Source organism: Sphaeramia orbicularis, chromosome 12 (assembly GCF_902148855.1).
Source record: "Sphaeramia orbicularis chromosome 12, fSphaOr1.1, whole genome shotgun sequence".
Taxonomy (NCBI): domain Eukaryota; kingdom Metazoa; phylum Chordata; class Actinopteri; order Kurtiformes; family Apogonidae; genus Sphaeramia; species Sphaeramia orbicularis.
Window position 1 is genome coordinate 51,463,153 of NC_043968.1, and position 14,795 is coordinate 51,477,947.

Consider the following 14,795-nt stretch of genomic DNA (forward strand, 5'->3'; position numbering starts at 1 on the left):
GCTGTAAACTGCTGAGAAAGCGGCACGTTGTAAAGGATCATCCACTGGATCTTATCATCAGCAGGAGATTGAAACAAAAAAGTCAGGCAAGCACTTTAATGCCATGCCGTGCATGTATGAAATATTCAGAAATGAGTTTAAGGAAAAGGATGAAAGAAAAATAACTACCTATTTATATACTGATGTAAATAAACAGGAACAAAATGAGTGATTTGTTACGTTTAGTTTGACCTGCAACAGGTGAAATCTTGCGTAAAAAGCAGTGGCATCAACCGCATCCCTTCATGAATTTGATGCCGATGAAATTAAAATGCAGCCAATGGGTGAAAGCCTGTCAGAATGAACACGTTTCAGTAAAGATTTAACCTGAACTCGTTAACACTCTTTCGTGGTGGCTAATTGGGGGCTTGAAAGGCAATAATAATGCCAAACCATCCAGGAGAGGGTGGGGTTTACAACTATGCGCAGCACTTAGAACTACGTGGCACAACTTTCTCTGTTGTATGACCATAAAAATGAATGACAGCAAACTAAAACACCTCCATTAAATAAAAACCCACATGGGCAATATACACAAAAATCTAAACCCTAGACAGTCCATCCTTTTGGTAGGACAGTTGCCTCCTAACCAAATATTACATGCAGTGCAATAAAAGCTCCAAAAGGCCGGCAGTCTGTCCACAGCTCCATATAAAAACACCTCTGCACAGGAGATTATAGGTGACTGAATCATAAACTGCGGATATATTCCAGTTGTTTTTAAATGACTGGACTGGGGGACTTCAGATAACAAAAGCCCTACGCTACTTCCTCTTTGCAAGTGAAAAGAGGTGACGCTGTGCGCAGATTGACACGCCGCTCAGCTGCCCCCGCCACCGTGGGAACTGGGCGTCTGTGAGTGTGTGTGTGGGGTGTGGGTGAGTGAGAGAAAGGTAGTTATACTAGTAATAGACAGATGAAATACAGATAAGCACGCAGCAGTGTGTGTGAATATGTAAGAGATGGATAACTGACAGAGGCAAAGACAGAAAGACACGGAAACCACCCCGGGTATATCTCAGCCAACCTCGGGCCGTTTGCTCCGTTTGGCCGCCCAGACTCCTCTCATTTGTGCAACACTATAAACCACTCTCCGCTCTGATGGTTTGGCGGTTTTCACACTGTCCTCTTTTTCCCACACACAGAACTGTACATTTGGCGCACGTCTGTGGCTGCAACTGCCTGCAGGAGTGTGCGTATATGCCTCTGTGCAGCATAGATCCCACAGATGAAGGTCATAACCCACTTTATTTAATCTAAAAGATCATCATAACGACAATGGAAAACATCCATAGCTAGACATTAATGAAATATCATCATATTTTCAAACATTGCTGCTGCACCCCCAGAGATCTGTCGTCTATTAATAAAGGGAACTGGGCAAAAATAAGTAATCGGTGCCATATAAGAACATAAATGGATGTATTATGAGAACCAGTGAAGGCACTGATGTGAGACTGAATGGAAGTAGATCCAGTCAAAAAAGGTGCCTATTTGAAGTACAAGAAAGCACTTTAATCATTGTCAGTCAAAGTACAAGTTAGCAACACAGCAGTAGTTTTCAATTCATTCAAGCTTTATTAAGGACACAAAAAACTTGGTCCAGGATAAAATAAAACAACAGAACAAAAAACTATGGCCTAAACAGAACTTTTAGTTGTCATTAAAATTACATCTGGGACAATGCTTTTCATACTCAAAAATAATTTACTCCCACTTCATCACACATTAAATAAGTATTAAACAGAAGCTGCTTAGGTCCATAACTTTGAATCATATAAGTGTAGGTGTATCATCCACACTTTTTGTTGTGGTTACAAGGAAGATAAAGACACTCTGCTTAAAATTTTGAACAGAGCTGTCATGTTGAAATGTAAATATTTGACTGTAGGATCTCCAGAATAGATGGAACAGTGGAATTGTGGGCAGTGACTTTTTAGTGAACCTGTGATTCATGTGTTTTGGACACATTAATGTTGATGTGCAGGTGAGGTTGTGTGTATCACTGTGCTGACTATTTTTGTTTGTTCCTGTATATCAAGTCATACACAGCTGGGAATGCTCTAGAACAAAGAGCGTGGCTTTGACTCATTCATAGAAATGTGGTGAATACCTAACTCAGGGACTTCATAAAGGCTACAGTACCAGATGGATGTGCCTGTCATACAGCTTTGATCTGAGTTTGCAGATCAGAAGCACATGCACATAACTATAGGATTTCTTAACAATTCAGTAAAACTGCCCTTTTTGTTTTTTTCTCTCTTTGGGGCTTAATGAATGGTGCAGAACATCTTCTGGAAAATCAGGAACATCTGTCCGCTATCAGAGCTTTTGGCTGCAGTATGTCTGGACACTTGGAAAACATTTGCACAGACCGCAGGAGCCAAAAGTTTCTCCGATTGGATGAGTTTCTCCCCCAAACTCTGTGGCATTTGCTCTCCTCTCTCTGCCCCCCCCCCCCCCCACCTCCTTGCTCTCGACTCTTGGGTAATGTGTGGGGAAAAAAGACAAATCCAGATACAGACGTTCCGTGTGGTGTAGGTAGCCTGGTTCGACACAAGATGAAATACTTTGCGGACGGAAAAAACGCAAATAAGCTTTAATACGTGCGTAAAAGCGCACGCAGTACATCACTCGCCTTTCTTTGGGAGTCAGTCTATTTCTGTTCTATTTATTCTAATTGTGCAGTCATATCTCCGTTCTATTGCTATGAGTTTATAAACACGCCGTGCTTTTGTAGATAACATGCAGTGCAGTGCTGTGAGGCTCCGCTGTGAACGGAGCACGGCAGCGCGGCGCACTGGGCCGCGTTTTGGCGCCGAGACCCGGGGTAACTGGGGCCAGACTAACGGGAGGTGTCTCCTGTCCAGTCCCGGGCATGTCCGGGGGTGTGCACGGTTTAGTTAGAGAAGAACACCGGTATAAACCCTGGGAGATGAGTGTCGACATTTACATGAAGATGTTAGTACCGGTAATGTTAATCTCTACATTCATGACGGAAAGCATGAGAGAGAGAGAGAGAGAGAGAGAGAGAGAGAGAGAGAGAGAGAGAGAGAGAGAGAGAGAGAGAGAGAGAGAGGTGACGTCTAACAGGAGGGAGGGGCTTCTGAATCCAATTCATTCCGGGCACCACGTGTCCACAGAGCGTGGGAAAGAGGCGAGCTTTTCTTCCCAGCAAAGAAAGAGCAAGGATCAAATAACACGGTGCTGCAGCAGAAAGCTCGCGTTCTGCACAGAGACTACGACCACCCGGACAAGGACGGGACAAGACACACAGAGAGGGGCTTATTTGGGAGTTATACGCTGTCGAATTATTCGTATCAATAAAAATACTTTTCCATAGTAGAGTAATGTTACTGTAGATTTCATACGGGGTGGTTTAAAAAGCGCACGGTGACATGACGGGAATGTTTATTCTCCGAAAACACGGAGCATCTTATTAAACTCATAGAAACCGTAACCCATTTGTCCCAAAGGATAGAAAGTAACTTCTGCGTAAGAACAGATACAGACCCAAAAGAATGACTGATTCTTCACTTTGTGCTCTCCCCATGTTTCAGAACACACTTTTACTTTCAAGTGATAGAGTGACTTCACTTTATTTTACAAATTAGAACTTTGGCAACCAAATGTCTGATAATACATTTTGATTTATTGAAGTAGCAACCAAAAAGACACAAAGAAACCAAATATGACTTCTGTCTTCAGTCTTAAATTGTGATTACATGTCAGTTTCCATACAGTATATCTAACATATTTGACACAAGTGTCAAGTGAAATGCACAATGTAATGAATGTTCAAAAGGCTGGAATATTTTCATAATTGTACTTACAGTATGAGCATAAAGCCTTAGAGACATTAAAATAGTCTTTCTGCTATCTGCATTTTGGACCATTTAGCTTTTCTGGTTATTTTTAATAAATATCCTGTCATTTTAAAGACTTTTTATTGGAATCTATTTAAGACCATTGTCGGTGTGAGCCAGTTTTAATCCCACATTTGGATTATTAACCAAGCTTGTTTTGGTTATTTTAAAGGCTGATGAGGGCTTAGCTGTAGCTGTGTCTGAACAGGATTACACTTTTCAAAGGTCAGTAACCCATATGGCAGGCAGACATAGTGTACAATGTGCATGGTGTAAGACGAAATAGCAATAAACAAAGATGTCAAACTTGCAAAAAAGATTCTTTCTTATTCAATTGTAACGACTCCACTTGAAGAATGAACTACTAGACGTATCATATCACCATGCAATACTCTGCCTGAGAATATTTAAGTCACGTCTGAGACTGTAATCCTCATGATCTCCAACTGTCCAAGACAGTTCCTTGGTTATTCACTATCCCAGATTTCATGATTTTCCACGAGTAGCAAGTTTAGATCCAACTCTGACAAAAGCAAACCATTATTCCACTCACTCTTGAAGAATTGCAACACTTAAAAAAGGTCCCTACAGATAACAGTATTATGAGAGGTTTAACATTACTTACTGCAACAAAACCCTAAGCCTACATTGTGTAATGCCCTTAAGGTTATGTATTTGGTAATCTGATGTTACTAATATGCAGTATATGTAGAAGACCCAACTCGTCAGGAACCCAGTTCTGCAATGTTTATTAAAAACAGCTGACATTTCATAGACAAACTGCTAATAGATGGGAAAAGGGAAAAACAGGCACACAATGTGAACATTTACTAAGCCTCCTTGTGATCCATTTTAGTCAGAATCTTAGTTGTAATAAAGATGACACAGCATCTTAGCTCCAATCTTTCAGAGAATTTTGTCTCTTTAAATACCTTTAAGAAATGTATTTTCTCAGTCTGGGTATCCTCAATTACATAGTGTGCATTTACTAAGTTTAAATGGATTTTATGTTTAGTAGCTTTGAGTTTTCAGCTGCTAATGAAATGTAAGCGTTCCCTGCGAAAGCAACACATTTGCTGCAGTGACTCACCAGATGACCTGTCTGTGAAAATAATTGGCTTTTTTTTTAATGCAAGTTAAATTATCAATAAAAGAAAGTGCACAACTGCCAATAGTTAGAACTTGTTAAATTTTATGAGAGTAACAATATTAACTCTGAACAATATCCAGGGAATGCACTTGTCCAGAAATCACCAGTATATTCTTTTTTAATTGCTAAGTTTTTCACATTGTATCTCTTAAAACCTTTCTGGGCAGTCCCATTTACTGTAATCACATAAATCCGATGTGGGATTCATGAGCAGTGGGGAGGAGATTGGAAAAGAAGGTATGAGAAAATATGAAGGGATTCAGGCAAAATGTGTTGGGTTACTTTGGGACCCATCTACCCTGAAGCTTTGTGGGTGGAAACACCACACTCAACACCTGACAGACATGAGTGAAGCCAAGATGATCTCATCAATCTGTCTGCTGCTTTTATAGGAGTAATGCTGTGAAACTGTTGAGGGATAACACCACTAAAAGCCTTGAATATTATTAGACAAAGCTCCAATTCAATGGCAGAAATCATTTACTGACTCAAATTTGTAATAGATTAATAATGAAAACAAAAATCATTTTAATCACACATATTCAGATTCCAGCCTTATTATACACATGAAGAAAATATACAGTGTCTCAGACTATTAAAAAGATCAAGGAAATGATGCCTGTTATATCCCACATGCATTTTTTTAGAACCATATGTAAAAACATTTAAATAAATCCAACCCCAGAATGTTGAATAGAACAAGCTCAACTCTGACATGTGCTTTAAGGTTTGATGATGTTATTTCCCAAAGAGTCAAAGTACCCTTTAGGAATAAACAATATAAATGATTTAACAACAATCTGAGGTGTAAACATGCCCATAAAAGTGCATGGGATAACACTGGATATATTCAGACAACAAAAGTGAAAAAAGGTAAAAATGTCATTTCAGTTAAAGCCATCTTTGGTTCACTGAAAATAAAGTGAGTTTCAAACTCTTATAAACATCAGTTTTATGTTACTGAATTATATATACCAACTGTAATAAAAAAGCTTTGGGACAAGCAGCGATATGTATATAACCGTTCATCCATTAACATTACATGACAGATGTGTTGAGACAGATCCAACCTTTGAGGGTAGTCTGTTGATTCAAGCATTAAAATAAATTAATAACACACCCAAAACAAAATAGGCAAGAAGCCTTATTCTTCATGTTCCAACTAAATGTTATCCAAATAATGTATTCCTTCAACAAGGTTTACATATTAAATGGTAATGTTGTCAATTAACCAAGAATTTTATGACAGGTGGGTGCTCATATGTATCAGAACATCTGGGTGTTTTTAGATGTCATGTGCGCTGAGGTATCCCTTCCTCAGTCAGTTTTATTGTGCTGCTGTAACGGGCGCTGCAGCTGACTCCTCATCCTCATCTGTTATGTGAAAGATATCCTGAAACATGGAAAGGACACGACCAAAGTGGGAGCCTTCCCAGAAGACCTTGCCACATCTGGTGCAGACATAGAAGAGCCGTATCCTCGGCAGAATGGTGGGGGGCACCGTGTGGAGTTGTATGGGCGCCCCGCCAGGAAAGGTCAGAGTGTCTGGATCCAACCCTGAAAGGGGGGCCCAGCGACACTGAAGGGCATACCTGGGGAGGTCAGGGGTCACACTGGAGGTCAGCTTCTCCTCTTCCAGTTGGTTTGATGTTTGTTGTGTGTAATCAGTTTCTGGATCCTGCAAAAATCCTACAGAAAAGCCACAAAACTCCACTGATATTTTTACAATATAAAGGTACAATCTTTCAAGTCAAGATAAGCAGGTATATTAATCTACCTGTCTGTCAGAATCTACCTGTCTAAAAGCAGAACTAATGGTCTATAATATATTTGATTATTTTCTCTTTCCAGTATTGGTGTGTGATTTGACTCACCTCTTTGATGGAGCATACTGACCATGTCCTCTCTGGGCACCACCACATACTGATCACTGTTACAAGCCTGAAAATATATGAAGAAAAAAAAAACCTTATTTGCAAAATATTAGAAAATGAAAGGAGTTCTGTAGGGGAAGTTGGCTGTTGGATTGCTTAGGTTATGAATATTCACAGACAGTCAAGACCTCAAGATGTGGACAGGAAAATATGGCATTTACTTACTTATACTCACATTATTCCATTTCACTTAAATTAAATTTGTGCAAGTAAAGTTAAATGCTAAGTTAAGATGCAACTTGCAAGTAGCATTTTTAAAACCCTGTCTAGGAAAGGTGCTATAAACGTGATGTTTATTATTACTGATATGGCTCTTTTTCAGTGGATCCCATCAGTAACTTCCAACCAAAGATAAATGATATTTTAGGTTTGGTACGGTATCATTATGGAAATTATAGTGACCAGAGTTCACCTGCCCAAGTCCAAAAGTGTCAGACCTGTGTTAAAGCCTGGTCTACACTAGTGTCACTGTTCAAGTAACCTGTGTTCACCTATTCACACTAATGGCAAGCATGTTGTTGCTATGGTGTGAAAAGGGTTAAGTGTTACACAAAAAAACAGATCAGTGTGTGTATGGAGACAGCGTTTACACCTAAGTGGTGTTCACATGTCCATGCCGGCCTTTCCTTGTCTGTGGTAAAGGTCTCTCTGTTAGGACATTAGTGACCCCTTGTTTGCCGGCCCCTAACGTGCACACACAGTTGTGTCTGTAAGCCATCCTGGCAGCATGTCAGTGCTAAAAGCCTAGTCAACACACCTGAGCCTCACCCAGCAAACATCACTCCACTTAGAGGTGGGCTGTAAATCAAACCACAGACCTTATAATTCCAGATCTGTCTAGGAAAGCTTACTTCAGGGCATTTTGTCTTCAATCACCATGGAAAAGTGTAACAAAGACTGAAAATCATGACTCTACACCACTGCAAAGGTATGTCCTTTCTCTGTGTGCACATGCAGAGCCGTGTTTGTCTCTGCGGTATCTGAGGTCAGGACAGGAGAAAGTGGCTAGACAGTGGAGGTGTGGGAATAGCAGAGGTGTCATCTCCTGTCTTGTCTGTGGGAATGAAGCTCATGTTTCCCTCAGTAGTCTCCACTTTGCATCATACCTTACACATACTCACAGGCATGTAAATCATACAGACACACACAAAAATGACCGCACAGACAAAACACCTCGCACATCTAAACTCTGCAATGGTGTGCATACAAACGCTCACAGCGCATACACATGGCTCTCACACTTACGAGTGTGGCAGCAGCCAGGAAAACAGACCCAGCTATTTGCTCAGCTCAAAGTTTCCCAGAGTTGAGCAAGCCAGAACCTGCTCTGAACTCTCAAGGCTTAGACACGGAGAGGCAAGCACACACGCACACTGTCTCTAATGCACGCAACCTGTATGGAAACAATTTTGTGTATGATTAATCAAAACACAACTACAAGTAAAACTGCGCTCTGTAAAAAATTCATGTGTGTGAACATTATTCTCAAGCACAAAATAAAATGAGCTCAGTAATGTTTAGCACTTCAAAAACCCAATATTAGTTTTTGATCAGTGTTGGACATCAAGTATTGCATTTTTCACAGAACCACGTGGGAAGTGTAATTTTTAGGCATGCAGCACAGCAGGAGAAGCAACAACCCAAGTACACAGGTGGATTATCTGCAGCTTCTGCACATATAGTCATATGAAAAGCATTAGAATTGCAGTGATGTCAAACAAATTCAAGTTTGGTACGTTTACATAGACAAAACTGGATGTGTGTAATCACTGAAAAGCCTGCCATGAGACCTCACTCTCCACAGTTTGTGCAGGTTTAACATATTTTCTTCAGCTGGGTGTTGTGGGTTCCTTCAAATGAGCCATGCTTTCATGTTAATCAGTGTCTTTTAAACATGTGCACTCCCAATGCATCACACATTCCTCTGTCTCGCATTAAACTGGGCAGTGAGAAAGCAGTAAAAACAGGCAACTAATATTTCTTACAGTTTGCAAGCAAGACAAAATTCCATCCTTGAAGCCATTTGGCTGTTAAGGTCACTGATAGGCCTCACAGTCAAAGTATTACCAATATTATATCAGCAACTCTACATTAAACAATTCAATTGTATAGTTATTTTAATGTAACTATACAAGGTATTGTGTACTTGTTACATCTTCTCATTCTTTCTCTCTATTGTTCTTTGTGTTTTTCAGGGAACCTCCTGCATTCTCACACTCCGTGTGGCCGTGCCAAAGAAAGAATGCTCCTTGCCGTGACAACAAAGGCTATCTAAAGTGTGATACTGCGTTTCAAAGGATGGGAGGTGGTGGAAAAAAGAGGAGAGAAAGGGGGATAGTTGAGAGGAGGTAGGAAAGAAAGGGAGGGGGAAAACGGAGAAAGGGGGGGTGGGAGATTTTTCCCTAACGTGCTCAAACACACTCACATACACACAAATGCTCACACTGCAGTGCTCTGTAGGCAGCTCCCATGGGAAAATCCTAGACCAATCTAAAAAGGCGGGGCTTTTGGGACTGCTGTAGGTCACATGGGCCAAAGCAACCAATTGGGCTCTAGTGATTTGGTTCAAATTGTGGTAAGTCAGGTAAAGGGCAGCGTGGGAACGAAAGAGATGGGAGCGGCAGAGGAAAAAGAAGTGCCCCATGGCTTCCTTTTAAAAATTGTCTTTTTGTTGCAAATGCAAATCTCAAGTCTAAGCTAGTGTTAAAATTACCAAAGTCGACTGTTCAAGGCTGCAGTGGTCTAAAACATACACACAGGATATGAGAATAGCGTCCCTCTACAGTAAGCCTTCCAAGAGAAGAAAAATAAATCATACAATCCTAAAGACCCATTGTTTGCTCCCATCATCCCATGTCTGGGATGTTCTCCCATCTTTGGTTCCCTGTCATTCTGTTTGAGCAGATGTCAAATTTTGCTGCTGCTGTGAAATGACGCAGACCAACTCAAAGTAATGGCATAGCGACCGGAAAAAGCTGCTTCATGGGACTGTAGAAATAATGTCTAAGGAGAACCTAGGAGACTGAAAACATTAATTTTTTTCTCCGCTTTCCCACACAGTCAAAAGGTCATGCCAGGTGATGTGGACCCAACGGCGATGCCAATCTCACACTGAACATGATTCTCACTGGTGGAAACACCTGGTGGAATAGTGACCTGATTTACTTTTTAGGTGGTCGGAAGGCAATGAAGGTGAACTTCTTGTTTCATTCAGTGCTCTACCATTGAACAACACTTTGAGTTAATAATTAAATCAGTTGCTACGGTTTAAAGGAAATTAAAGTCTAACTAGTAATTCTTGATCTTCTGTGTGATACAGAAGAACGCTGAAATGAGTAACAACATTAAGGACTTTGATTATCTATTTCTTTAAACAGCTTTAAAGCTACAATCTGTAATATGTCCATATTAAAATATCTGAAAAGCACTAAGCCTTTTTTGTGAACTTTATATAATTTAAGTCAATAACATTTTCAAAGAATTCTATAATATCGTTACATGTAAATGGCATCATATTCTCTTAACGGGAAACCCAGCAAACATTGTATTTAACATTATGTTAGTTAACATTAATCATATTTTTTTAATTAGAATAAAGTTTCAATACATGTCAAAAAATGTAATATGAAAACAAAAATATTTATCTCCTTTTCAGTACTAGACAAAAGGCAAAGCATATTTTATTCCCTTCAGATGCTACAAGATACCAAACTTTTATTTTGGCCAAATTAATATTAGGTTCAGTGACAAATTCCCTTATCTGAAAATATATGTATTAAGGACATTTGTTGCACGTATTTATTTTAAAATGCTGGATGTTGGTTTTAAACATGGGAAACATTTCATTACTAAGTAAAAAAGGTCTTGTATGAGTCAAAAGCTGCCGTCATCTGTTTAATATTTGTCACAAATACATCTTGATATTTTGCCCATTGTTGTAATATCAGGCTTAAACATGAAAAAGATTCACTGTGTAATTATATTTGACAATTATTCTTTATATGTGTTGATGTCTATTGGCACAGTGTAAGAGTTTCATTCTTTAGCTTGTCAAATTCTTTCTGTAGATAGCCTCTAGACATCTAGAATAGTGGCAAGTCTTCTGCTACAGCCAGAGCATGAAGGGAAATACTGTACACCAAATGTACTTTCCCACAGTATCCTGAGGGTATCTGGCCACTGTCACAGCCCGACAGTCTGAGGTAATTACCAGCTCTGTTAACTAACCACTACCACCTGACAGCAACCTGAACTTGGACCACAGCAGAGCCTGTCTGGGCTTGACATCACACACACCTTCCTCTGACTCACACATACACACACACATGCTCACATACACAACACAGATATTCGAAAGATGAAAAAACTCAACTTAAATTCACACACACATTCACACCCTTCCCGTCCCTGACTCACCTTGTACCCACTCATTTCACCTGAATGAAACACAAATCATATGAGACATACTGTGTCCTTTCCAGTTTTCCCAGGGCTCATATAGATGTGTTTTATAGAGAATGAAAACAAGAGTTCAGTTAATTGTGCTTGTGCGTGCAATTTGTCTATGTAAACTAAATTAATACTGCCATGACAAAAATTCATTTTAATTCAATTCAACAGATTTAATCCAAAATATGTAACATACTTTTGCTGTAATGAAGATCCATAGTGTTGGCTGGCAGTGAGAGACACTCTAATAAAGTTAAAAATCCCTTATTACATCCCAGATATTCCTGGTCTTAGTCAACTTCAAAAAGGCTCCATCATGACATAGCAGTCCCTGTTTTTTCCTCCTTGGATTTACAGCACATCCCATTTCTTATCCTTCACTTTATTTAGAGCTGTTTTAGTTGATTATTTCAGTTGGTTGAGTAGAGGCCAACTGAATCAGTCGCTAATTACTTGCGAGTTTTGCATTTTGTCTTTATTAAACATAGAAGTTGCAACATTGCCATTTATAATGAATTGAAATGGTTTGGAAAAGCCAAAGGAGCCACACAAGTTTAGGAAAAACAAAGATTTTGTGTCTATTTTAAAACATGGCATGGTCACCACTATGTTATCTGTAACAATTGCTCAATCCTTCTTTTATACAATCTATGGCCCAATCTCTCGTTGTTTCTTGTCTTTTGTCAGCTTTGTTTTCCACTTTCAACCATTTTCTCACCCACAACTTGGCCTCAACATTTCTGCCTTTTCTCCCCTCCCTCCCTTGCTTCCTTAGTCTGTCTTTACTGAAGCTGACTAAAAGGGGTAATGAAGAAGATAATAGTCTAGAGTCTAGTAGATAACAGTCTAGCCGTCACACAAATAGTACTAATGCTTTCCCTCGGCTTGGCACAGTCAGTCCATTCTGTTTTTTACCCACTCAACCTTCAACCTAAACCGCCATCTCTCCCTCTCTCCAATTGAACCTATGTCTTCTCTTGTTCGGTGTCTTGCTCAGAGCTCCATCCACCCCCTTCCAGTGTTCCCTTCAATCTCCCTCTCTCTGGTTGTCCCTCACCTCTAACCTCTTTCTTTTCTCTGCTTCTCCAAGTGCTTCTTTTTTTCTCTCTCTTCACATGCCGGATAGCCGGGGCCAGTCTAAGCCAAACAGCTCAGGAAAACAACGTGCTGAAAAGGTCCGCTGACAATGCTGCTCACTGGGCAATGGGTTTTGAAGAGGGATAAAAACAGCTCATCTCAAAAACGTAAAAAGCTGGATTAAACCACCAGACAGCTTCTGTTGATATGTTTTGTTATGGGTCAAAATTACAACAATCAGGTGAAAAAAAAAATCAGTTAGAGGGGCAATGGGATAGATGGCACATTTCAGCTGAGTATTAGTTAAAAAAATGTAATAGTGTGTTAAAGCTGAAATCAGGAAGGATAAAAGCCAGAAACACCTTGCTTCCACTGCTCTCTTCTGTGCAAATCGAAAGACTAAACATGAAGATAAATGATATGATACCATTTCATGCTACAACAGAATATCATGGCTAAGGGAGCTGCCATGACTCTTCTGATGGAATCTTAAAAACACATGTTTAACTCCCACCTTTCTGCAAACACATGTGATCAGACAAAACATTGCAAAGGGGTAGGTTTTCTACAGCTTGTAAAAATTAGGTGCAGAAGTCTTGTGTCCTCTTGAACTATGTGAATTACAATACGCTGAGCGGTAAATTATGGAACAAAAACTATTGTGCAATGAAGCTTTAACATACATTTTCTATTTCACAAGATGTCTTATTTTGGCGTGTTAATGCATGTACATGCTCTGTCACAGCCAAAAGTGTAATCTTTTCTTGTCTAATAGATACATAAAAGGAAGTCTGAGGCAGAATGATGTTTGCTGTTCCCACTCAAATGGTTCATGGAGCTCACAAATCAAAAAGTGGCCAAGATATTATGATGCTCTGTTTATCCCTTTCAAGATCAGTATCTATCTTTCATTCACCTCTTGCTGCTGAAATGTTGAACAAGACTTTTCTGTGATCCAAATCTGGTTTATGGTATGCTTTTTACACTTCATTACCTTTGCTATGTATGTACAGAAGCTTCCTATGTGGCTGTGTTTACAGCTATATTAGTAGTTTATGTTCGATGTGTAGCCTTGCATTGTTGTTTGAACTCACTGATGTAAACCTCTTACTCAAAGTTTCCTTGATTCAATATCCCTCAACCAAAAAAGCAAGTTAACATGTCAAGTTTTGTTGTGTTGAAGCACTAATATCTGACCTATTATAACATACAGTATAAAATGTGTCTTTTAATGTACATTTTAATATGTTTAAAATGCAACTATCCACAATGTTATTTGTGCAAAATGATGTCCCATACCTCAGGTACATTTTCACAGAAAAACAAAGAAAAGCCAATGACAGACTGGAACAATTTAGAAAAATGGATAAAATTATTACTCAGAATTCCTCAAACAATCTATTTAACAGTGATACTCAACAATGATAATCCAGAGGTCCTTCTCAGTTTCTTATCTATTTTGAAATATAATTGCTGAACAGACAAATGGTAGGTTTAACTATGATGTCATGTGTGCCACACAGACAACTGGTTCTCTCAAACTGTAGATGCAACTGTTGGTTCACATTTGTCTTTTTAACACTCAGGGCTCCAAATTTTTCCCACCGTTTGGTTGCACACAGCAAGACAGTCATACATAACTGTCAATATATCAAAATATGTTCATTTTGTCAGTCAGCTTAGCCTGGTATTGTTGCAACATCATCCACAGCTCCCCTTGACACGCACAAACAGTTCTCAAACTGTCACTACACATTCAAAATGAAATTCCACCCACCACCTGAATCCATCACCTGGAACTACATCTGCGCACTCAAACACACACAGTGCCGTCATGGGAGATTCATCAGCAGATTTCTTTGCTCAACGTTTATCACTGCTAGCACATATTTCACCCTTTGGCCCCCCTCTTCACCCCTTGGCTCACTTTTCTTTTTTTTCCCCTGATCTCCCCCTGATGTAGAAGCACGCAGGCATGCAGGGAATGTTATTGTAATGCAGAGTGATTCATCCAGGACTGTAAATATTGACAGTGGTGGTGGTGGCTGCTGGTCTCTTCAGGTCTGTTCAGTCCTGAAGAGCTAAAAGGGAAAGGCGAGGAGGCAACTCTCACAAATAGATTTTTGAGAAAGAAAGTGTCAGTGATGGGCCAGGTCCCAGTGAATGACTTTACAAGAATCCAGTTGTCTGAAAATCAAACACTTATGTCACCTCATGGAAGTTTTCTGTGGTTCAATTTCTGTGGTTCTAATATTCAATCTTGCTGGGGTTTGGTGGATG

The 14,795-nt window shown here is 39.7% G+C and overlaps 1 protein-coding gene across 1 annotated transcript in view; it reads right to left on the reverse strand.

Moving 5' to 3' along the window:
• Positions 1-3,987: 3,987 nt before the first annotated feature.
• Positions 3,988-14,795, reverse strand: part of exd3 (exonuclease 3'-5' domain containing 3) — a 43,750-nt gene continuing 32,942 nt past the window's right edge. Inside the window, exons 20-21 of the mRNA XM_030149638.1 lie at positions 6,930-6,996; positions 3,988-6,744 (exon numbers count right to left, since the gene is read on the reverse strand). Coding sequence (XP_030005498.1) covers positions 6,383-6,744; positions 6,930-6,996 — 429 coding nt within the window. The 3' untranslated portion in view covers positions 3,988-6,382. The remainder of the gene's footprint in view (positions 6,745-6,929; positions 6,997-14,795) is intronic.